Source organism: Stegodyphus dumicola, chromosome 8 (genome assembly GCF_044657685.1).
Source record: "Stegodyphus dumicola isolate Sdum_Otavi_A_Nest chromosome 8, ASM4465768v1".
Taxonomy (NCBI): Eukaryota; Metazoa; Arthropoda; class Arachnida; order Araneae; family Eresidae; genus Stegodyphus; species Stegodyphus dumicola.
Window position 1 is genome coordinate 31,128,166 of NC_140775.1, and position 24,388 is coordinate 31,152,553.

The following is a 24,388-nucleotide window of genomic DNA, read 5'->3' on the forward strand; positions in this document are numbered from 1 at the left end:
GTATGTATGTGTAAATGAAAAAAATTGCCTTTTTGGGGCCTAATATAAAATTTTAAAGCTTTTTTTTTTTTTATGTATAAATATGAATTTAACCCCAAAAGATGGTTGACATGAAATGTTGTAACTTTAAAGAAATTCAAAAGTGTTAGTACTGTAATAAACATACGCTTAAATTCTTTAGTAACAGTTTTTGCAGGGAACTTTCCACACATTTATGCTTGGTGTGAAGCATTTTTATGTTAAGTTTCTTATGAGCTTCTACTTTCTGTATTTGAAAGGGCTTTCATGTACTCTACGTAACTCAGTTTTTGCCATTGCTGTCATGTTTATAATTAATATTTAGTAATATTAATTATGACAATCTACATTTTATGTAAGGTATTATGCATTAGAGGTGTGCTACCGTGTGATTTGAGTTACAAAGAGCATATTTATAAATTTACTTTTCATACTGAATTTAGTTCATTGGGTATTTTTTTTATTTCATGACATAAACTATGCACTTGTAGTTTAGCTATAAATTTTTACTTTTATAGCTGAAATCATGGCTGTCTGAATTGGAAGTCTGTACTGATAAGGTGCAAAAATTGTTGCGACTTTTGCATGAAGTTTTGGTGGAGTGTAAACAGGGGTAATAAATTAAAAATTTCTATTTTTGTTATATATTTTATTATTTAACAATGCCTTACTTGCATTAGTCTGATGATTACATAATCTCTTCAACTTTGTGCGTTATTAATGATATTTTTATTTTCATAATTTGAAACAAATGTAACAATATCACTTACCATGTATTGTCAATGTTTTTTGTTAGTGAGCTAGCTGCTAAGGTTATGATTGAGTTGTTGGGCACTTACACTGAAGATAATGCATCTCAAGCAAGGGATGATGCACACAAGTAAGTTGCAATAATTACACTGTATAATCCTTGAGTCTCAAATGCTTCAGAAATTTATTTACGGTGTTAAAACAATGAAGAAATGTTCGTATTTGACTATTATTATTATATGATATATATGTATGAGGGGAAGTCAAAAATTATTTGCAGTCTTAATACATCTTTGCACTTGACTTCTGTACCTGCATGCATAGAGTTGATATTACTGTGATCACATAATCAAAGTTTGACCTTGATTGCATCATTTTCCTTGTTGATGTGACAATATAAGCATGGCCACTCTGCTATCAGTGTGTTCTATAAAGAAATTTGGAGCGGTGATCTGATTTCTCCGGTCGGAAAGTGTATCAATTATTTATTCATTAGAGGGCTTTCAATATAATGTGGGAAGTGCTATAACATACAGAAGTAACTATAAATAGATCAAGAAGTTAAAAAGTGATCAGACAAACATAATGCATAAAGACTGGGCAACGTGCCTGGTGACCTTCATCACTGACACTGAAGCATTCGGGAAGCTTAAGACTGATACTGGCTAACTAGAAAGTTGCCATTGGTAAGGTAGTCAGATTCTTCAGATTAATTATGATTCTGCCTATAAAATCATCTATGATAGGCTTTGATTTTCCTAAACACTGTGCAAGATGAGTGCCAAAAGTGCTAATTGAAAAGTATAATCTGTGTTGAAGATCTGCTAATACATATTTGATCAGTACAACAACGAAGGCAAAGTTTTTTTTAGTAGAATAGTTGCAGGAGATAAAACAAGCATCCATAACAATGAGCTAGAATCCCAAAAGGCAGACTACAAAGTGAAGCATCCAAGATCACTAAAGGAAGAAAAATACAGAACTTAATATTCTACAGAAAAGATGATACTGTTTATTAAGGGATGCTGGAAGACTTTCTGGAATAATCAAGTACCATAAACAGTGAGAGGTGCAATGATTTGCTGGCTAACAATATGAAACCAGCATTCATATCAGATACCGATGCCTATTGCTGAAGAAAGAGTATTTTCATGACAATACATGTTCTACCAATCTGTTGAAACTATTAACCATATGGACTCTCAGATGCTAGAACACCGTGCTTACAACCTAGATCTTGCCTTTTTTGAGTCATCTACTTCTGTGTAAATAAATTTAAAATGAATGCAGATAATTTTTGACCTTCCATCTTATATATTAAGCATATTACATCATGATACATCTGTATAAATAATTCTATTTCATATTTATAATGTCATACCTGCAGCTGATGTATAAATCATTATAAGGTATAATTTCTTATTCATTACCTATCTCTTTTAGATGTATTGTGACCTCACTAGGGGACCCAAATACTTTTCTTATGGATCATTTGCTTGTTTTGAAACCCGTAAGATTTCTGGAAGGGGAACTCATTCATGATCTACTTACCATTTTTGTCTCTGAAAAATTATCTTCGTATCTCGCATTTTATGCAGCCAACAAAGATTTTGTTAATTCTTTGGGTAAGGAATATATATTTTTAGAGAACCTTAAAAATTTAGAAAATTGTACTTCATGTTTTATCCTACTTATCATGTAGGCAAAAATTATTATATGCCTTTAGAAAGTTTCTTTATCATTTGTAAAAATACTTTTATTGTAAGCTTTCATGTTTTAAGACCGATTTTGCTACTAGTTTTGAAAAACAGCAACATTGGTTATTAGGATATTTTCTGATCAAATTTTTTATGCATAATGTATACCTTGCCTCATTGGTTACCTTCATTATTATTTAAATTTTACTGGCCTATATGTGAATGATGTGTGTGTGTGTTGAAAAGATAATGTTTTCTTGATATTCTGTGTAAAGTGATACCTTTCGTACACAACTATCCGTGGTCAGTCTGCTTCAGAACTTATCTTTTACTATTGTATTTTGTCATTTAAAATTTCAAAATATTTTTTAATTTATAGTTTTGTTATAAGGTGATTATATGTAAAAAAGACTCCAAAGTGAATTGATTTTAAATTCAAATGCATAGTTTGAATTATTAAATTAGTTATAAAATTACTTTTAATGTAAAATATTTTAAATTAAAATTTAGGATAACTAAGTCAGTATTGGTTTGGGGAACCTGAGTAGAAAGGAAAAACAAATACTCGTCAAAATTTGTCAGGTACAATGAAAATATTGGTAACTGATGTGCATATGATTAATATGCCATTTACAAATTTAAAACAAAATGAAGTATAAATGTTTACACAATAAAAACTAGATCTTCAAAAAATGCTTTATAAACTGTGATATATTAAAATATTTCATGTCATATAAAAATTAATCAGAAAAATTACTTGAGAGAAAACGGAATTTGTACAATTTAAGTTTCTTTAACACTGCATAACTTATTTCTTTTAAACTTCTAATTTTTGGGGAGGGAGGGATACTTAGTTATATTTCTCCTTGATCTATATTTGAAGACAATGAGATAAATTAAAAATCGAGGATCTCTTGGTTTTACTGAGAGAACTGAAATTCTGATATTAGTTTGTTATTAATGTAATAAAAATACTTGATGCAATTTACTTTAAATTTAACTTTCTCAAATACTGAAAGTGAATAATATTTTAAAATATGGAAAATATTATGTATAAAGGAAAATAAAGTTTTAAATTATAATTTTTTCCCAGACATTTTTTTCATACGTTATTGGATTATACCTGTCATATATGATTAAATTTGCATATCATTTACACATTTAAAAAAAAATCTCCATGGTAATGATTTACTTATTAACAAAGCTTTACCTAAAAGCAACTGGCACACTTCATAGCTGTTACCCTTGCTTTATTCTCTAAATTCTTTTATCATACAGTTGAAAGTAGCTAACAGATTTGATAATGGTTTAAGATCCAGATACTTAATAGAGCTGTAGAAAAATTATTACTCTTCCAGTTGTATATAAAGGCAGAAACAAACTTCAGTAAGACTTAATAAATCGTGTTTTCTCTTCATATTTCATGGTGTGCAAAGTAATAAACAACCTAGCAGTGTTATTAATGTAAATTCATTGTATTCCCCCCTTACTCACATGTATGAATATGTATAAAAAACAGATGGTTAAAAAATATTTGCTTAATTTATTTTGTATCGTTAAATCTTTTTAAAAACACATTTTAAACCATTTTAGTAGTTGTGAAAGATTTGATTTAATGTTTTTAGACTATTTTTATGTTTCAGGTTTATCTCATGAACAAAATCTTCAAAAAATGAGACTTTTAACATTCATGCAAATGGCTGAAACTCGTAAGGAAATTCCTTTCAGTGTAATTGAATCAGAATTACAATTGAAACCTGAAGAAGTAGAAGGTTTTGTAATAGATGGTAAGTATTTTTAAATGATGAATGGCTTTTAATAAATAACTTGAAATTAATGCTCAGCTTCATGACAAAAATATCCCATTTTTGATTGCATTCTATCTTGAATGAATGGCCCGTTCTAACAGCTTTGGGGCATGCCATATTTTGATGTGCAGTAATGTGCACTTTTCTACTTAGTCTTTTTCCTTAATTGGATATTCAAAAAGCCACATTAATAAGTAATGTGCAAAATTAGACTTGATCAAAAATTCATGTATATTGTGATGTTTTTAGTCTGTTTTGCATTATTTTATGCTCAGAAGCTTCTGAATCCATGAACATGGGCACTGTGAAAAGTAATGTAGCTCCTTGAACCTTAAGAGCAACTGCTGCAGTTTTATAAGTATATGAAAAATAAATATACCTTCTAGTTCTTATTATGCAGAAATAAAGGTTTTTTTGGAATTTTCTGCTATCTGTGAACTCCAGATTGTTTTGAAAAAGATGCAGCTATTCTGTGTGATCAGAAAGAGTGATATCATTAAAATTTGTTGCTGTGCTTTGAAAGGAATTTTTATGTATTTAATTTGTTAAATTTTAACTGATAATTTCATTGCTTACTTAGTGTTTTATCAAAATTGCAAATCTGTACTTTGAAATTAAACCCAAGTTGTTTATGTGTTGTTTAAGTTAGTGACTGCTAAAAAAAAAAAAAAAAAAACCTGTTCATTTGCATTTGAGACAAACTGCAGCTTTTTGCAGTTACTGTCTCTCTTTTTATTCAGTTCAGTATATGTATGTAGCTATTGTAAAATATATTCTTTTGATCATTTCTTCACTATATTTCGTCAGTTGTATGTATTTAGTGATTAACCATAATTGGGACATTGATCATCACCTATAGCATAGATCATTTATAGACCATGAGCATACAAAAGAAATCATACTCCTATGAAGATGATTTTCAGAACTTCAATGAATTCTGGCCACATTTTTCAACCTTTAATTTCTGCCTTGATTTTCGAAAATTTTTAACTTTATTAAATTAATTTCATAAATGAAATATTCTCTCATAGGGATTGAAGGATTTTTCAATTATGGCAAAGCACACGACGGCTATCTGCCTAAAGGGGGGATGCCTTTGTGGAGGACTTTCTAAGGGAAACTGGCTTGTATACACATTACACATAAAATTCTCTCATAAACCAAATTGGTTGAAAATAAGTATTCTACTCGCATATTTCTCCCCCTCGCTTAATTTCGCCTCAGTTTTATGAACATATGATACAAAAACCTCTGATTTATGGTAACAATCTAAAATATATATAGAAATAGGAAATTATTTTGAATATTATTGAAATTGATAAATCCTTTGAAATACATACTATAATGATATTGGTATGTCTTTATGTGTGCTTTTTAAATGTGCAATGTGGTACTTAGGTATTATTGTGTTCACTGTGAAAGTTGGCAGAGATCCTGCCGAATTTGGAGCAGTTGTTCCTGCGGAAGGAACTGATGGCTTTTTATATAATAAACATTCAGTATTTGATCTGCTTCATTTTTGCATTTCATAAAAAGGCTTTGTTTGGTTTCTTCCATCTTATTAGATCCTCCGATTTTAACGAAAGCTCTGTTTAGAAAGCTGAGTACAAACTTCCTGTATGTAAATGTTCCAGTCTATTCCTATTTCATCAGCGATATTCAGCTGACCATATCTTGTCCATATCTATGCACATTTTTTATGGTAGGATCCCATAACTTTGAAAGTATCTACTGCTTGCTGTTCTGTAGAAGGCAGGTCCCAAGTTGTAATTATTTGTTTTCAAAATGCAATAAAAATATAACAGTAATAATTAATTTATAGCTTGTAGAGAATATATCGGAGTTACATCAAACGAAAGCCCAGATGTCAAATTGTGTCGTCACAAAGCGTGTGTTATGTCATGCTTATCCATAACTGATGCTAAATCGTGCTGCTTAGCAACATTTTCATGATCAATGGGATAATACATAAGTGCCTGCTAGGTGTTTGTCATTTAAACTGTCTTTTCTGAAATTTCATACATGGTGTATTTTTCCCCTTCTGAGTTTCAAGCTGTAAAATTAGCAGAGAAAGCAGAGAATATATGAGTAAAAATAATATGTTGCTAACCATAACTAATAAAAAATATAAATTAATGAAACTCGTATGTGAATTAAATGCTTACAAATTAAGCTTCGGCATGTATCCATTTATTATTTAATATTTTCATTTCAAGAATTGAATATCCTGGGGCTCAGAAAATTGCATTTCAAATTTATGAAAAATTGTCAAATAGTATAATGTACATATTTTTATTTTCTTATATCTATAGTATTTATCACATTTTTTTATTTCTAGTTATAGGATCAAATATATGCAGAATGTGTTTACACATATTTAGATATATTTCAGGGCCTTTTAATTGATGTTTAACATGTGAAGAGTATTTTTTAAATGTTTGATCTGATAACACACCCTTAATTATGCCATCAGAGGTTATTAGTTATATCGAGAAGAGAAAAAACCAGAAAAGTCCCGGATTGGATAAGATCAGCTACAAAATGATCAAGCAGATGAAAGTGAAAATGTTATGCAAATTCACCAAACTGCTGAACGCCATGCTAAGACTGCAGTATTTTCCAACCAATTGGAAAATAGCTGTCATCGCTCTAATCCTAAAACCAGGAAAGGATCCCACCCTGGCTACATCGTACAGGCCAATAAGTTTATTATCGACCCTAAGTAAAATAGCTGAAGCTGTCATACTGAACAGAGGACAACATCCTCATCCCTCAGCAGTATGGGTTCAGGAGTAAACATTCTACCACGCACCAACTTTATCGTGTCACTGAAATGATAGCAGATGGACTCAAGAAAAAACTCATCGCAGGAGCTCTCTTCCTCGATATTTCGAAAGCCTTTGACTGTGCATGGTTACATGGCCTCACCTACAAATTAATCACTCTGGGGTTCCCAGATTACATCATAAACACCATTAATTCCTATCTTTACGATAGACACTTTGTCATTTGTTATAACAATACGTACTCTACACGAAAAGTAACTTTCGCCCACCCTTTTTTCAATTTATACGAACGACATTCCTCACAACCCCCTCGATACACTAGCACTTTATGCAGATGATACCGCGATCCTCTATCAAGACGCGTCCATGCACTAGAGTCCTGGATGAGCAATTGGAAGATCAAAACAAATGCGGACAACCAATGTCTGACCCGACCAATGTCTCACGAGCAAGACTACAAGACTATGCACTCTCTTTCCAGGTTGACCATTGGACCACATGATCCAGTAGCACCTCCCAGCTTATCGTAGACCTTCTTTTCAAATCATTCTACCTTCATTTGAGCGCCGAAGACGTGACAGTAGTATGCGGCATCAAAGATATGCTTTTCCCTACAGTATTGCCATATTTATTACTTCTTGACATCTCCAGCTTATGATTTGAGTGACTCTTCGATCTGTATTTGCGTAAGGCTCATTCATTGCTTATCACAAGAAATTTTTCTCTCAGTAATGAACTACACTATGTTATGCCAGGAAAGATATGCTTTCTCACACGACGATACACACAGGATGTAGCTTTCCCAGCCTAGCAGCCTGTTGAAGTGCCTCGCACCTGAGCCTTCTGATAGTTTTTTTTTTTTTTTTTTTAAACTACAAGTCTGTGTTGTGATTTCCATGATAGATGGGCTTTTCATAAAATATCCAAGGGTATTGATTTCCATTCTTTTTCTACTTTTCCTCACTCCTACTAATCCCTCAATTGTCATGGGCTTAGAAAGAGTGCTTTGCAAGAGGCCAAAGGCATAATACTCCATAGGTGAAATGTCAGAAGTCTTCGCAAGAATACGTTGAAAAGGTATATATGCAATACCTGTATCAGTCCTCACTTTTTCAGGGAATACTTTGGTACTGTTCAAAGTATGACTTACTGTTTTATAACGATGAAGTTTCGCTCATTGAAAGTCATTGTGATTAAGACGTAATTTTTTGCTATAAATATTGGATGTAAAACTTTCTGTGATAGTATGTTGAGTTAATTTTCATTTTTTCCCGACTCTTCTTTTTTCAATTTCCTGCTGTAAGAAATACAGGAACAATCATAAAAATCCTTTATTATATCTTTCTTTGCATTGATGGAACCAGGTTTGTGCATTTTTCTCTCTTCATGGCAGTAAGTTAGATAAACGTATGCCTATCTATGGCATGCCTTGTCAAAGGCTGGTCAACATTGTTTTTTTAAGTTGTAAATCTTGTATTATGATTTCATTTATTCTTACTATAGATATATTTAAAGACTTTGCAATTGATTTCTGTGTCTGCAGATTTTCTTTTTTACCAACAGTTTAACATTTTAAACAGTGCATACCTTTTTTGAGTAGTTTAGAGTTTTCTTTTTATGCAGAAGTTAATAATTGACAATTTTTTCCCATTCTGATTAATAGTGTTCCTTATTTAGCACTTGGAAATTTTAATGTCATGTATTTGGCAACATTTATGGAATTTGAATATTTTTCTTCAAAAAGCACAAAAACATGTCCTTCAATCCACAGCTTGTTTACATGTGATATTTTGAAAGAATGTATTTCAAAATATCAAACACTATTTCTTATTTCAAATAAGGCTGTAGCCAGAAATTTTTATTCCAAAACATTCACCTTTTTTTAATTGGAATTGTTCTAAATATGTGTTAACTGTCTCTATACACATTTTTGAAAATTACTGAGACTGTAAGGTTGAAACACCTTCCTTGTGAGAAGGTGAAAATTCATATTTACATATTGCTTGTTTAAAAATGAATTTTCTATTTCATTTGGAATGTTTTGATTATTTTACATTAATGGTTTATTTTCAGTTCTTAGAACAAAATTAGCCCGTGCAAAGATAGACGAACTTCAGCAGCGTGTTCTTGTGAGTTCTACTATGCACAGAACTTTTGGTAAGCCTCAATGGCAACAACTACGTGACATTTTGACTAAATGGCAAAGAAATCTCAGTCAAGTTCAGGTACAATTAAACACTGTTATACGATCATCTTATGAAACTGTTGCTAATGTACAAGCATAAAATATTAATAAAGTTAAAAATTTTCTAATTCATTGTAAAATATTTTATATCTCTTGTTTTTTATTAACTACATATGTTTATTTAAATCGTACATTTTTATAGCATATGTATAAAAATTTATTTTAATTAAATTACTTGGATCTATCAACACTTTTGTAATGAGAATTTATGGACATCTACAAGGTATAAAAACTGCAGTCTGATTTGGTTAAGGGTTTTGCTTGAAGTATTTTACTTAAGAGGAAGTTTAGTGGAAAACTTAAGTTTTCTGCCTTTGAAATTATGATTTCTTAAAAATCTCTATCTTTCCTATATTAAAACAGCATTGTAAGTGGAAATATATATCTATAATCAATATTGAAGAAACAAACTTGTAACAGCGTGTGTATTCAGAATTCACTATTTTTTAAATAATTACGATAATTTTATAATAAATAATTAAGATAGGCTTCTTAGTTTTTTTTATTGTTATTATAAGTACAAAATATTAAATCTTTATTGTAAAATATTAGTAGTTTTTGTTATGGCAAATCAGAAAACAGGCTGGCATCTCAAGATGCAAGTAAAAATCTCTGAAAAAACATACAAAACATGACTAAAGTTTTCAAAAATTATGCTACAAAAATATATAAATCTCCTGTAATTCCAGGAAATTAAAATCAAGTAAGGAAAAATTACAAAAAGCATATTAACTGTCAAACTATAAGTGCTTTTTAAACCATAAAACTGTCTGCATGAAACCGTCACTTGAAGAAGTAACTTTGCTCAGGCCATGATTGTCGTCATAACAAAAAACCCTGTGGGAAAAAATCATAGTTATTATGGATAAATTTGATTCATGATTAATCCATTATTTAAACTCTACACAATAGCACGTAACTGTTTCTGAGGCTTATGATCTATTAATTGTACATTAAAAGATCTGAATATGAAACTATACCTGTATCTGGTATACATAAGACAGGAATATTCATTGATGCTAGGTTTTTAATATGATAGGCTTCTTATTTTTTAGATTATTTCTTAAAGTATGAAATGTTGCATGTTAAAATATTTAGTTTTCATTATGGCTGTCATCAAAAAAAAAAAAAAAAAAAAAAAAAAAAAAAAAAAAAAAAAAATCAGAGACTGTCCTGCTTGGTTTACAAAATAGTTACCAGACAGTGGCTTAGTTGACAGCCCAATGCATTGCAGGTCCGAGTGCAATTGTTTTAGAACATACAGTTCAACGGACACTGTTGGATATGGGACTGTGCAGCAGATGTCTCATTCGTGTGCCTCTGTTGACCAAGTTTCATAGTCAACTATGAAACAGTGTGCCCAGGAACGTTGAGACTGGACCATGAAAAAGTGGAAGATAGTTGCCTGGTCGGATGAACTACAGTTTCTCATTTATTATGTTGGTGGTGTCAAGGTATGCCATATTCCCAAGCGAATAGTTGTTCCTTCCCCTGTACAGCAGGTCATACACAGGCTGGTAGTAGCAGTATTTTGGGAGATGATTATGCTTTGGGACCCTTAGTTGTGATAAAACAGACCATGCAAGCTAAGACTATCTGAACATAACTGTGAATCAGTTGTACCCTTACTTGGCATGTGTCTTCCTAACTGGTAATGGAATCTTCCAGCAATGCAATGCCCCATGTCACAAAGCTCCAATTGTGTTGGAATCGTTTGAGGAGCGTAAGGATGAATTCCAATTAACGTCTTGCCCACTTAACTCGCCACATTATATAATGTAAAAGTTATATTGCACTAGGAGTTAATCTTATGACCTTTTCATAAAATCTGGAATGCGGAATGACTGGTATGATAAATTATACTTTTCCTCTAAAACCAACAGCAGCTATAGAAACTTCCTAGGTTAACTGAGTTAAAGTAACAGACTTTATATTTGATAAATTGATACAGCATCCTCATTTAATTATCATAGAATGAAAATTCTATTGAATAAATTATTTTACTAATACTTACCATTGGAATTTTTCTTTTTTTTAATAAACTGTGTATACGTATAGCCATCTGTTTCCGAAATCAATGCCATTCATTGATATATTTATTGTCTTTTATTTCAATTACATTTTAAACTGTTGTAGTTTTCATTTTTCTAATTTTCCTTTCAAATACTCAATTAATATTCCCTTGAATTTAAGAATCTGTATTATTAGGTAATGTATTTTAAATAACGTTACAGGTGTAAGTATTTAAGGAAATGCAAAAGCAAATTTCTCTCATTTTTACATGCTATCAATACCATTTTATATTTTCATTAAAAAAATATCTTAATCAGTTCTAAAACACCAACATCACATTCAGTAATAGCCTTCAACAATAAAATATAAATTCAATAATAGCTTTTAAAGGCAATTATTGCAAAATACACTAAAGTCACTGACTGAAATTTGATAAAGTTGAAAGAAAAAAAAATAAGTCTAAATACATAAACTAAAACATTTCAACACCAAAAAATCACTTAAAAGTTTAATCAAAAGTGGATTTCTTGAGTATATTCTACAACATGATAGGATAAGATTGCAAAATGGAAGCAGTTCTTAAAACTAAAATCATTATAGAGATATTTTGCTACTATAATTCCATATTTAAGTAAAAATACTTGATGTTTTAGATGTAATTTTGTTAGTCCATAAATAAATTTTCACAATGTGTAGCTGAATAGAAAGTCAAAACTGCTAACTTTTGATAATTTTTTCAAAATGCTATATTTTAAATATACCTTTTCCCCCCTTTTTTTGATGGGAGGGATAATCTCAAAAGAAACTGACGTATTCAGTAGATTATAAAAATATTTGTACATGAAAATATTCACTCTTATATTCTTAAAAGAAATGCTCATCATTAATAAATCTATATATATGTATATACATACTGAACAGGAACATTCTGAGCCTTTAATAAGTGATAGTATTTGAAAGCTTGACTTGGAGGAACACGCAAATCTTTTTTGCCCACCAAAAGAAGAGTTGGTGCAGATACCTATTTATATAGAATTAACCTATATAATAAATATAATACTATTACACTTCTAAAATTAAGCTTAAAAAATTTGTGCATTGGAAATTCTTAGTAATTATTTTAAGAGATTCTAAAATTCTAATTGGCTGAAATCGAGAACTTACATGATCAAAATATTATTATATTTAATGTGCAGTACATCAAAACAGTTAAAAGTTTTAAAAGAAACTCACTTTAATCAAATCTATTTTAAGCATTTATATGTACATACATATCTAATAGCTTTTGAAACAGTTCTAATAATATATAATGGGAATAACTTTACCAGATGGCTATAAAATTTAGGAAATTCTTAAATATTTTTATGCACACTGAGACTATTTGTAAGCTGTTGAAATGGTCCTTTTTGTTTTACAGTTATCATTTATCTAATGATCAAATGTATAAACGTGAAAACTAATTTCAATTTCCTATTTAACATCACCCATCAGTTTTGTAATACAATGCATAAAATAATTTTCATTGAATTAAAAGAAAAGTATGAACAATTTTCCTAAAAGCTGCTTGGGTACAATTTGTATGAGTAGTTTCATTAGTTATTTTTATGATTAACTCTCAAGTTGATAAATATACCACATTTTGTACTGTTTTTAACATTACACATCTTTGATTAAAAATAATAGTGATTCTTTACAAGTACTTCTTTTATTATTTGCACTACTTAAGACGAATTATTATTCACACTTTTTTAGATAATGTGTATTATTCTAGATCATTTTTTGATACAGAGTATAAATGAGGCTTCAATATATACTAGTTGCTGAAAATTTAATTGTACAATCAAAATGCAAATATTCACTCAGACAGTTAAAATACAGAGGCAACAGCTTTTCAGATACAGAATATAAATATTATTGAAGTCTTAAATTACTTACATTTTTTATATATTTTATTGGAGACTTCTCCCACATGCATTTCAAAACATCTGGGTCAACAACTGCTGAAAGATTAAACTTCTGTTCTTGTCCTGTTTCTACCCATGCCCTTCAAATAAATAAATAAACAAGTTATAAATATTTATGACTAATTTATTCTTGATGGATCTCCTTCTTATTAAAAAAAGATTTCATCAAGATTCATTTGCATAAATTTATTTATTATAATAACTATTTTCATCCTGCAACCATCAAACTGTATATTAAATGTTATACAATGTTTTCTGCTCAGTACTTCTAAATGGGGAAATGCACATGATTCTTGAAATACTGTGCTGCATTTTATGAGGAAGAGCCCAGATACAAATTGGCAAGGACATTTTGGAATTAGAAACTTTGCTTTACACACAGGCTCTTCAGGAGCTTGAAACTAGGAGGTCAAATTTCTTGAATGACGAGATGATTTAATAAATCAAATATTTAAATTGCATAGCTTTATAATTGATGATTTTGAAATTTGGTTCTTGTACGTGACAATGTGCATGATGTACAGTAGAGTAAATACAAGAAAAACTCAATTAGTATCAAGTCATTAAAGAAATATCCTTCTGTTTTTATCTGTTTCACATATTACTCTTTATGTTAAAATTACCTTTAAACTGACAAGTAATTTGTTAAATTTGACCTCTGGTGTTAATTTCAAATGAAAAAGCTCAGTTCATTACAGCTATTACTCAACCTTCCAGAGCAACATGATCATGTTTATCAAATCAAGTGATTTGTTGCCAGTTGTATATAAACAATTATTATTTCAAAAAAATTTTCTTTTATATCTTCTTTAAAGACCTACGGTCAAAATTAATTCAAGGTTGTGAAAACGAGTAAATTTAGTATTATATAAACTGAAATAACACATGCTGCAAATTCAAGAAAGTCTGAGTGCTCAGCAGATTAAACATTCTAGTTTCTCACTTAAGTCCCTATCCAATCCTCTAATTTTTGATCAAGAAATTTAAACCTGCAGATAAAAGGTCTAAGAGAAAATAACTTATATGCTATTGATTCTAAATATTTTTAGGCTTTTGGCAGTAAAATGACGATGCTAGAATGTCTGTCCAGAAAGCAAAGCAAGATGGAGAAACTTTCAATTAAGTATTCTGTATTTAATGTGGGAAAATGTCTTATTCACATATAACATATATTCAAACAAAGAGGCTAATGAAATGCTATAATTATGAAAATTTCTCATTTAATACTGAAATAATTCAAGGAATTTAAACTAACTGAAATAATTCAACTGTCAAAATACACTCATGTCCATAAATTAAGGATGATTCGGAGTCATGCGGAAATCGAACTCTAAAATAAATATATCACCTGTAAAATCACTACACACATCTTCAAGAATCATATGCAAATTTCAGGAAGTAAGCAGATGATACCAATGGTATGTTACAATGACAAGAATGTAAGAGAGTGATATATAAGGAATACAAGCAAAGAAGTAAAATTGTTCACAGGCGCTTTATAAGCATTTCAGTGCAATAACCGAATAGTTATGACACAAAGGACGCATTTGGATGATTTTTTACATGGTAGAATTATCGGCCGTCTGGAATGTGAGCGTACCCAACTGGAAGTATCAGATGAACTTGGAATTGCCCAGAGTGTCATCTCCAGGCTTTGGCAACAATTCCAAGATGATGGTAATGTGAGTAGATGTTACAGCATAGGTCACCCCCAGAGTTACAATGCCGAATGAGGACCGGTATTTGGCAGTTATTGCCAAAAGAAACAGGCGGAGCACAGCCTCAGACCTGTCTCTTCAGCCACTGGTACGACAATTTCAAGGCAGACCGTATACAGACGCTTAAGGCAGACTGGTTTATATGCTCGTAGACCTGTCAGATGCGTTCCACTTACTGCAACTCACTGTTGCCTGCGGTTAGCCTGGAGTAAAGAGCATGCGTTATGCACAGCAACAGTGGGCTTGTGTGATGTTTTCAGACGAGTTCAGGTTTAGCTTGCAGTCTGATTCTCGCCTGACTTTCATATGGAGAGCTCCAGGTACCCGTTACCACCAAGAAAACATCATTGAACGACACCATTACGGTAGTGCAGGAGTGCTTGTTTGGGGTGGAATTATTCTGGGTTCCAGAACTGACCTGCATGCTCAAATTGGAACCATGACAAGCCAAATCTATCGGGACGTCATTCTGGAACAACATGTATGCTTGTTTCGGGGTGCCATGGGCGCACAATTTGTGTTTATGTATGACAACGCCTGTCTTCACTGTGCAAACATCGTAAGCGAATGCCTTCAATCGGAGGATATCATTCGTATGGACTGGCCAGCATTTTCACCGGACTTGAATCCAGTACAGCACGTGTGGGACATGCTTGGCCGCCGAGTAACAGCCCATCAACCTCCTCCTACATGTCTACCGGAACTTCGGAGAGCATTGCTTTTTGAGTGGTGTAATATCCCCCAAGATCAGATCGATAATTTGATACTCAGCATGCCTAGGCGTTGTAGTGACTGTATTGCATTGTCTGAGAGACATACAATATATTAACAATCATAACAACCATGTAATATTGGTTTTTTTAAATAGTTTTTTTTTTTTTTTTTTTTTTTTTGTAATTTGCTCCAGGGAGAAAAAAATCGCTAATTTTTTTAATAATATCAAACATATAGCACTTTTTTTTTTTGCTCTTTACCTTTTGTTTAATAAATAAGCTTTACAAATAATTCAAATTTGTTTTGCTTCTAACTCTTCCTTTGCCTGATTTTGCATTATCCTTAATTTATGGACATGAGTGTACTTTAATGAACTATACAGTTATAGTCATAATTGCACCTTTGTATACTTCTTCATGATTGAGTTTTTCATGAAAAGTTGAAAAGAAACTGCCCTTTTTCTTATCTCATGGGTTTAATAGATATAACATTTGAGAGATACTCACTGAAACTTATCAACCCACTGGAAGAACTTTCTGGTATCTATTTTCACACAGATCTAGCCACTTATATCAACAAAAAGCGGATTATCTTCGGCAGACTGCACTGGAAACTTTAAATGGCATTCCTTCTAGCCCTTCAGATTTTCACTGAGAGCAGTAAAAATGAACATGGGAATTGCGGTAGTGGAATCTTCATCAGAACACCTATTAATGGCTTTAATTTTAAGACTAGAAACCCTGATTATTGTTCTGTTTTTCATTCTGAGCTAATAGCAATTGAGGAGGTCCTTAAGGCAGCATATACTTGTACTGCCTGCAAAGATATCTGGATTTCGACTGGCAGTTGCAGTTCTATCCAGCATCTGCAAAATTGGCCTCGTATTGGTGATAAAGGCTTCACTCTCTATTTTGGCTTTACTGCAAAAACTTTCTTCCCGTCATGAAATACAGTGATCCCTCGTTTTTCATGGTTAGTGGAGACCAGAACCTTCTGCGAAAGCTGAAAAACCATGAAGTAGGATTTGCCCCTAGGAATTTTCATGTATGCAGGTAGAAGAATGTTTTAAATATGTAAACAGTATTTATACATTACACATTTAAGACAAAAATTACAACAGTATACGTATTTACTTAAGCGTGTCAGTGCTAATTAATAAGGTTAATTACAAAACCTTATATAGTAATAAACATTAATCAACATTGCTCTCTGAGAGAGGCGAAAAGTCTTGTGTTGATGGCGGAAGAGAGGCTTGCACTTGACTTGTAGAAGCTTTAAGCTCATTCGGAGACTCTTCTGCTGAAGGTGCTGACAGTAGAGCCGGGGGCTTTACCTTGGAGAGAAACATGGTGATGGGTAGCTGCTGTCTTTGTTTTTCCTTTTCCTTCAAAATTCCCCTGTACAAGGCCATAACCCTGTCAACGCGATTGCTGAACTCGACAGCTCGAACCATATTGTCGTCAATGTCTTGTGCAAATTGTTGCATCGCTCTTGCCATGTTGCACAATTGTTGCAGATTCTCCAGGGTAAGGCCACGCTTTTCAGTTTCTTCTTCATCTTCCTCTTTGTTTTCTTCCTCACTTGCAGACTTAGTCATCTCAAGGAGGTCTTCATCAGTCAGTGGATCCGAGTGGCAATCGATAAGGGCGCTGATGTCTTCTTTTGTCATGTCGACAAATCCTTCATTCATTATGATGTGAGCCAGCCTCATTGCTGGGTGATTAACTTCTTTAGGAGTGAAGCCTGGATAGTCGTGCACCACGTTTGGCCATAATTTCTTCCAGCTAGAATTTATGGTCTCACTCTTCATGTCCTTTAATGCTCGCTGAATATTAGACAAACGTGAGGCAATGTCATAACTGCACCAATATGCTTTCAAGGTAAATTCGTCATTGCCATCATCAAATCATGGAACGAGTGTAGAGTGCCTTAAAGGCACGAAAGACACCTTGATCCATCGGCTGAATTAAAAATGTAGTGTTCGGGGGCAGAAACTCTACCTGCACAGCGTTATATTACAGGTTCGTTGCATGGCCTCCTGCACAGTTCATCAGGAGAAGGAACTTAAAGGGAAGGCCATTTTCAGCCAGATACAGCTTCACCTGGGAAATGAAGCAATGGAGGAACCATTCAAGGGTCAGAGCTTTCATTATCCAGGCCTTGAAGTTATGCATCCAGAACACGAGCAACAGAATCGTATCTTTGATTTTTAATGCTCGTGGATTTTTAGTTTTATAAATAAGGCCTTGCTTAAGTATAAAACCTGCAACATTGCCAGCTATGATGACAGTCACATGGTCTTTGCCTTGAAGACTGGCCTCTTCACTTAGTCCTTGAAGAGGAATGTACGCGAAGGCATCCTCTTCCAAAAAAAGCATGTTTTATCCATTTTGAAAACTGTTCAGGGAGGTAGCCTCCCTTACTGATGAGGTTAGGAAACTCTTCCTCCATGTAATGACAAGCAGCATCGTTGTCAGCAGAAGAAGCCTCGCCATACAGAAGCACATTTCTGAGGCCGTATCTTTTTTGAAATTTTTCGAACTAGCCTTTGCTGTCTGAAAAGCCTTGTCCTCGAGGAGGTGAATCACTTCTGGCAGCGCTATTACTGGCTTGAGGTTCATCAGCACCTTCTTCATCCTCTTCATTGTCATCATCGGGCAAGATTTAGTCATAGAGAGCTTTGGCCTTTGTCCTGATGATATTAGTGTCCAGACTCACTATCCTTTTTCCTGCAATCTGCAATCCACAATGCCAGTGCAACTTCCATTTTCGCAATTCTGTTATTACGTGGAGTTACCACACGTTTCACATCTTTATTGAAGCAGTTTTGTGGATGTTTGCTTGCTCTCTCTTGATGTACTGCACTGTAGATTCATTCACCCCATAATGGTGTGCCACAGATGCATAACTTATGCCCTCTTTGATCATATCTAAAGTTTCACTTTTTCGCTGATGGTAATCATCTTCTTCCTTTTGGGCACCCCGGAGGAAGCTTTCGCAGGGGCACAGCGCTTAGGCGGCAATATAAGGGTTTAATTAATAAAAAAAGTTATTGCTTAAACAAAAAAAGTTATCCCCAACACAGCACTAAAATACAGCATGCGAGACAGTCAACATCACGGACAAGACTGACGAGATACAAGAGAATATGCTAGGTGAGGGTGCGATGATGCGCAAACAATCCACTCATACTCTCATTGGTCAATGTCGCACCGGAAACCAATCACGCGCCTTTATGAGAGCCCGTGGTATGTACTCCAAGTCAACTCATCTCTTTGTTTGGTTGTATTTTTTCATTTTTATTTTTTGATGAATATTTTGGAAAAACCCGCAAAGCACTGAAGCCGCAAAACATGAAGCATGAAGTGGCGAGGGAACACTGTACATCTGCAATGGATCCCTTCACATACTGAAGATACTTCACATCCACAGTGGTAATGAAATGGCTGATGCTTTGGCTAAGGAAGGTACTTTAGTGATTGTGACCACTGGCACCCTGACCTTTTTGGAGATCTGCTCGAGAGTTAAATTTACTGTTGCCTCTTCCTGGCATTCTCCTCCGGCTCATGATTGGTACTTTGGCAAGCAGCCAAAGGTGCTGTTGCTTTTCGGGATAATCATGCTCGGCAGACTAGTCTGACGAGGCTCCTAAGTGGACACCTAAAATGCCTTAAATTTGACCAAGGAAACAAGATCTATCCCATCTGTAGGAAATGTAATGCTGATCATTTCATTCCTGGACATATCATCTGTGTGGAACTTATAGAGGACCTATTGAAAAGACCTACCTAAGTAAGTCAAAAAAATATTAACGTTTCTTGGACTCGTGGATTTCGTCAGTCTAATGTCTAACCAGTTAGGGTCAGTAACAACAACATAATTAAAGAAAATATATATAGAAAAGAAGTAATTTGTTTAATAAGCTAACTTTTATTTTTGTTTTCAGAATTACCTTATTCATAAATAATAAATGCTGCGAAAAATTACCAAGATGTAAATAATTGCTGAGAAGTATTTTGAAAAAATATAAGAAAGATCCATAAAACATGATGATATTCCAGTTTCATTTTTCCTTTGTACCAAATGCCGCATGATGGGAATACCAGTATGCTTACTCACAATCCATCAATAAAGAATAAGGATTTTCAAAATACATCCATCTTCTGCAGAAATATTTTTATTTAAAAAATATAACTGTTCACCATATTAACTTCATTTTCTATTTTCTGTAAACAAAAGATTTCACAAATTCTATGCCTTTCCATATTAAACAAACAGACAAAAAAAAAAAAAAAAAAAAAAAAAAAAAAAATTACCCCCTAGCTTCATTTTTAAAAGAGGACTTTTAAACAGAAGACCCTTCATACACAGTTCTAGAACACTTCAATCAAAAGTTAAAAAGATGTATATGAACTTATAAGGAAACCCTATGTAATACAATGGAATATCATGTAATGCTTTTTTTTTCACAAGTTACATTTAAATGAAATCTATTTTAAAACAACCTCTGTTTCTTAGGCAAAATTACAAAATACAAGATATGTATGTTCATTATTTCTATTTTTATACATAAAGAAATTTTCAAGCATAAAGTAATACTTATATAAATCTATAAACTAATACATTTTACTTCTTTTGAATCATTTTATTTGTTTTATTAAATAAAAACAAAGCTTGCCAACAAAGATACCTATCTAGCATATAACTCTTTTCAATCAATACATTAAAGTATTCATAAAATGCAATCTGAATCTGAATCTATTTTAAAGCAAATTTTAAGACAATCCCCTGTTCCTTAGGTAAAATTACAAAATACAAGAAACATATGCTCGTTATTTCTATTTTTATACATAAAGAAATTTTCATGCATAAAGTAATATTTTTATAAATCTATAAACTAATACATTTTACTTCCTTTGAATCGTTTGATTTGTTTTATTAAATAAAAACAAAGCTTGACGACAAAGATACCTATCTAGCATTTATTAACTCTTTTCAGTCAATACATTAAAGTATTCGTAAAATGCAATTTATAAAAAAAATTATCCATCTGGCAGCAAAATATAAATCAAAATCACAATTGTTACATACCAATCTGGTATATCTGTTGCTTCAACTTTTCCTATAAGGAAAATTTAATTTCAATATTTACTTACAAGAACATGAGAATTACTAAAAACACAAATAACATATTTCTGGTATTTATATTTAACATATGAGACAACTGCTGCTAATTATCTTTGAATCAGCATGAAACATGCTTGTAGTTTACTGAGCAATATGCAGAACTTGCCAAGCATTTTCAGTCACAGCCTAGAAAATGATTTGATCAAGTCACAGTCTTGAATATACTTGACTGACTACGCTTTTAGTTTTTAAGATAAAATGCAAATCTTAAAGTAGTCCAACTAATTTTTAGGCATAGTTTTGAAAATGAATTTGTAAAAAGATATATCTAAGAGAAAACTCTGGCATATAAAAACACCATAATGACCAGGTTAATAATAAAAGAATAAAGGATTAAACATTGATTCTCAGTTTCTGCTGTTTGCCAGTATCTATTCTTCATTTTAATATGATTATAGAATGCAATAATTTCTTTGACTCTGAAGCTCTTTGTCACAGCACTAAATGACAATTTTCAGGCAGAATACTTTATAATTCACTATTAAGAAATTTCATTATGTTACAAGTCTTTATAAAACTTATATAAACATGAAATTATCATGAAAAATACTTTTAATTTCCCAAAATGTTAAGTTTTTGAAATTTAAATATATAAAATTAAAATTGATATAAATGACTAATAATATAACAATAAATATATTAAAATAATTTAATAATAAATATATTATCTTACTTTAAAACTATTTAACAATTCAGAAAACATTACTTAAGATTTAATTTTAATTTGAATGCTTTCTGCAATTCCTTTGATATCAGTATGCTTTTCTCAAATATCCTGTAATATTTCAAAATTATAATATTTTTAAGAAAAAACATTTATAAAAAAAATTTTTAATAAAAAATTTCAAATAATGTCTTTAACACACATTTTTCATATCAAACAAATAATTTCAAAGCATTTCATCAAATAAGTGGTAAAATCAGAAGAGGCATGACTATCATTCACAAATTTTGCAGGACAACTGAAAGAAAAGCGGAGAAGCCCAAATCCATAATTATAAGTATCATATGACACTGTGAAGGTTTGGTACCGAAAGTTCAAAAACAAGGACTATGACATTCAAGAAGGAGAGCGCTCTGGCTGGCCTATTGATGTTGATGAGGCTCGCCTGTGAGAACTTATGGAAGAAGATCAGTATGCAGCCCCTTGAGAGCTGGGTGCTGCATGAGCTGACACATACACATAAATATACAAGGGGAGGAAAAAAGTGATGACTTGTAATTTTTTTATACCACCTTTTGAGTATCTTCAAATTTATAAAGTTTAAAGATATGAAAAAATGCAAAACTGAGAAAACTGCATTTAAAATCAAATTTAACAGCCTTACAAATGAAGAATAATACTAAAAAATGTATAAAAAGCATTTTATGATATTAGCATGAAACTTTTAGAATAGATGGTGAGCCTAAATTTTCCCCTCCTCTAAATTTTATCAAAAAATCAATGTGTCACTTTAAATAACGATGTGTCACTACTAAGATAAGAAATTAGAATTTTAGTTTAACTCAAAAAGTTCGTTTCCCAAAATTTTTTGCCTGTTCAATTTTTGAAAATTTCTTCTTTATTTACGTCAGCTAACTTACAATTTACATTATTTTTATTTGCAGTAACAAAAAACAATTTTCTTCTGTTTTATAAAAATTTGTTTATTTCTCAATATTAGTGGTTTTTTTTTTTCCAAATATTAAATTTGCTTTTAATAAAGTAATTAAAAGTTGAATGAGACTCAAGTACTGATTTGATGTGAAAATTACATGAAATAGCTATTTAGAGACTTGGAAGTTAACTAAGTATGAGTTCAAGATTCAGAAGATTCTAGAAAGTCAAATTAGGATAACCTCTTAAGCAAAGCAAAAAAATAGAAAGAGACTCATTTAGCAATTATATACAACCATATTATCATCAAATTTCATAGTTATAATAGAAGTTATTTCTTGGAGATGAATTCTTCAAATAATTTACACAAGTAATTTTTTTTCTAGATGTGAAAAGAATAAAAATGGATAAAATACATGCATATAAAAAATCATACACTTACCACTTATATCAATAACAGGGTTTCTACATACAGCAGCTTTATAGAAATCCTGCACAGATTAAGGAAATTAATAGATTAATAAGCATTAGTTTTCAAATGTACCAAAATATGTGAATAAATTGACCATTTTTGTTAGATATGCTGAAATAGTGAGCTGAAAGTATACAATGTGAAATTTATTTATGTTAATTTTAAAAATATCATTTTTATGCAGAAATATTGTTTCATAATTAGGTAATGCATAAGTCTAAGAAATTAACCTTTTAAATTTAATTTTTGATTTGAATGGAACTAGTGTAATGAGGTAAACTGATATTATATTATGCTGCCTTTTATATTAAAACTTAAAATAACAGCTTTTAAGAAGGCAGAAAATATTTTATATTTCCCATGGCACATTTTTCTATATTAAAGTCTGAAAAACTGTTAAATGATAATAACTAATGGATATATTTTATAAAAGGCTCAAAACTAGAATTTATTATTGGACTGGATTCAACTGGACAATTTGATTATAACAAAACACAATATAAATAATCTGCATATAGAAAGAAATGCCATAGAGAATGTGTTAAGGCAGAGTTTCTTAAACTGTGGGTTGCCGGACCTGCAGCAAGGGGTCACCAAAAATTTTAGTAGTTTTGATATTTCTTTAACATATTATAATAATTTTGCGATTACAAAATATTTTTACGCAATGTATCTGAAAATAGATAAAGATAAGACAATACAGACAAAGAAAAAATGAAAACCTTTTGATGCATTCTTTTTATAATATGAATGTTTATTTTACTTGCTTTGTGCATGACGTCATTTTGTCTGTTACTTATTTAAAATTTTCACACTATGTCTTAAAATTAGAAGTTAATGACATAAAATTGCAATAGTACATTACAGTACAAGTGAAAAAATTGACAGTTTCACTCATGCATGTGTCGGATTTGCACTATGGTTATGGGGTCCCACAAAATTTTCGTAAATATTATGGGGTCCTGGGGTCGTGAAAAAAATCTGAGTGATAAAAAGATGTTGCAATTGAAAAAAGTTTAAGAAGTCCTGTGTTAAGGGAAAGTGACCCATGTTTATATCACTCATAAAGGAAGCTCTATGCAGCCACTCCACTCAATTCCTTGGTAAACTTTGAGATTTTGGAATTAATTATAAATGTACTTACCATCTTTCATAAATGAAATATGTTACTTTTAAACGGACTTTATATATTGGCCTTAACTAAGTTTTGCTGACCTCATTAACAAGATGCCAGGATCATCAAAGGATGAAGAAGCATTCAAGGCAAACTGTAGGTGGTTCGAATAGTTTAAGAGAAGAACCAGTATCCACAATGATGTGAGGGATTAAGAAGTAAGCTGATACATAAAGGCAGTGGAAAACTACATTGGCAAATTTAAAAAGCTTGTGAATTCTGAAGGCCATCCCCTGCAACTGGTT

The 24,388-nt window shown here is 31.7% G+C and overlaps 2 protein-coding genes across 3 annotated transcripts in view; one reads left to right on the forward strand and one right to left on the reverse strand.

The window, feature by feature from the left end:
* eIF3m (eukaryotic translation initiation factor 3 subunit m) overlaps positions 1-9,372 on the forward strand; it is a 35,600-nt gene extending 26,228 nt beyond the window's left edge. Inside the window, exons 5-9 of the mRNA XM_035372029.2 lie at positions 537-631; positions 815-898; positions 2,212-2,393; positions 4,109-4,252; positions 9,133-9,372. Of these exons, the coding sequence (XP_035227920.1) occupies positions 537-631; positions 815-898; positions 2,212-2,393; positions 4,109-4,252; positions 9,133-9,344 (717 nt within the window). The 3' untranslated portion in view covers positions 9,345-9,372. The remainder of the gene's footprint in view (positions 1-536; positions 632-814; positions 899-2,211; positions 2,394-4,108; positions 4,253-9,132) is intronic.
* A 416-nt stretch (positions 9,373-9,788) lies between these two features.
* LOC118200104 (acylamino-acid-releasing enzyme-like) overlaps positions 9,789-24,388 on the reverse strand; it is a 91,791-nt gene continuing 77,191 nt past the window's right edge. For both annotated transcript variants that reach the window (XM_035372028.2, XM_035372027.2), the window contains 5 exons: positions 22,940-22,988; positions 20,805-20,835; positions 13,253-13,361; positions 12,232-12,338; positions 9,789-10,141 (listed from right to left, as the gene is read on the reverse strand). In XM_035372028.2, the coding sequence (XP_035227919.2) occupies positions 10,045-10,141; positions 12,232-12,338; positions 13,253-13,361; positions 20,805-20,835; positions 22,940-22,988 (393 nt within the window). In that variant the 3' untranslated portion in view covers positions 9,789-10,044. The remainder of the gene's footprint in view (positions 10,142-12,231; positions 12,339-13,252; positions 13,362-20,804; positions 20,836-22,939; positions 22,989-24,388) is intronic.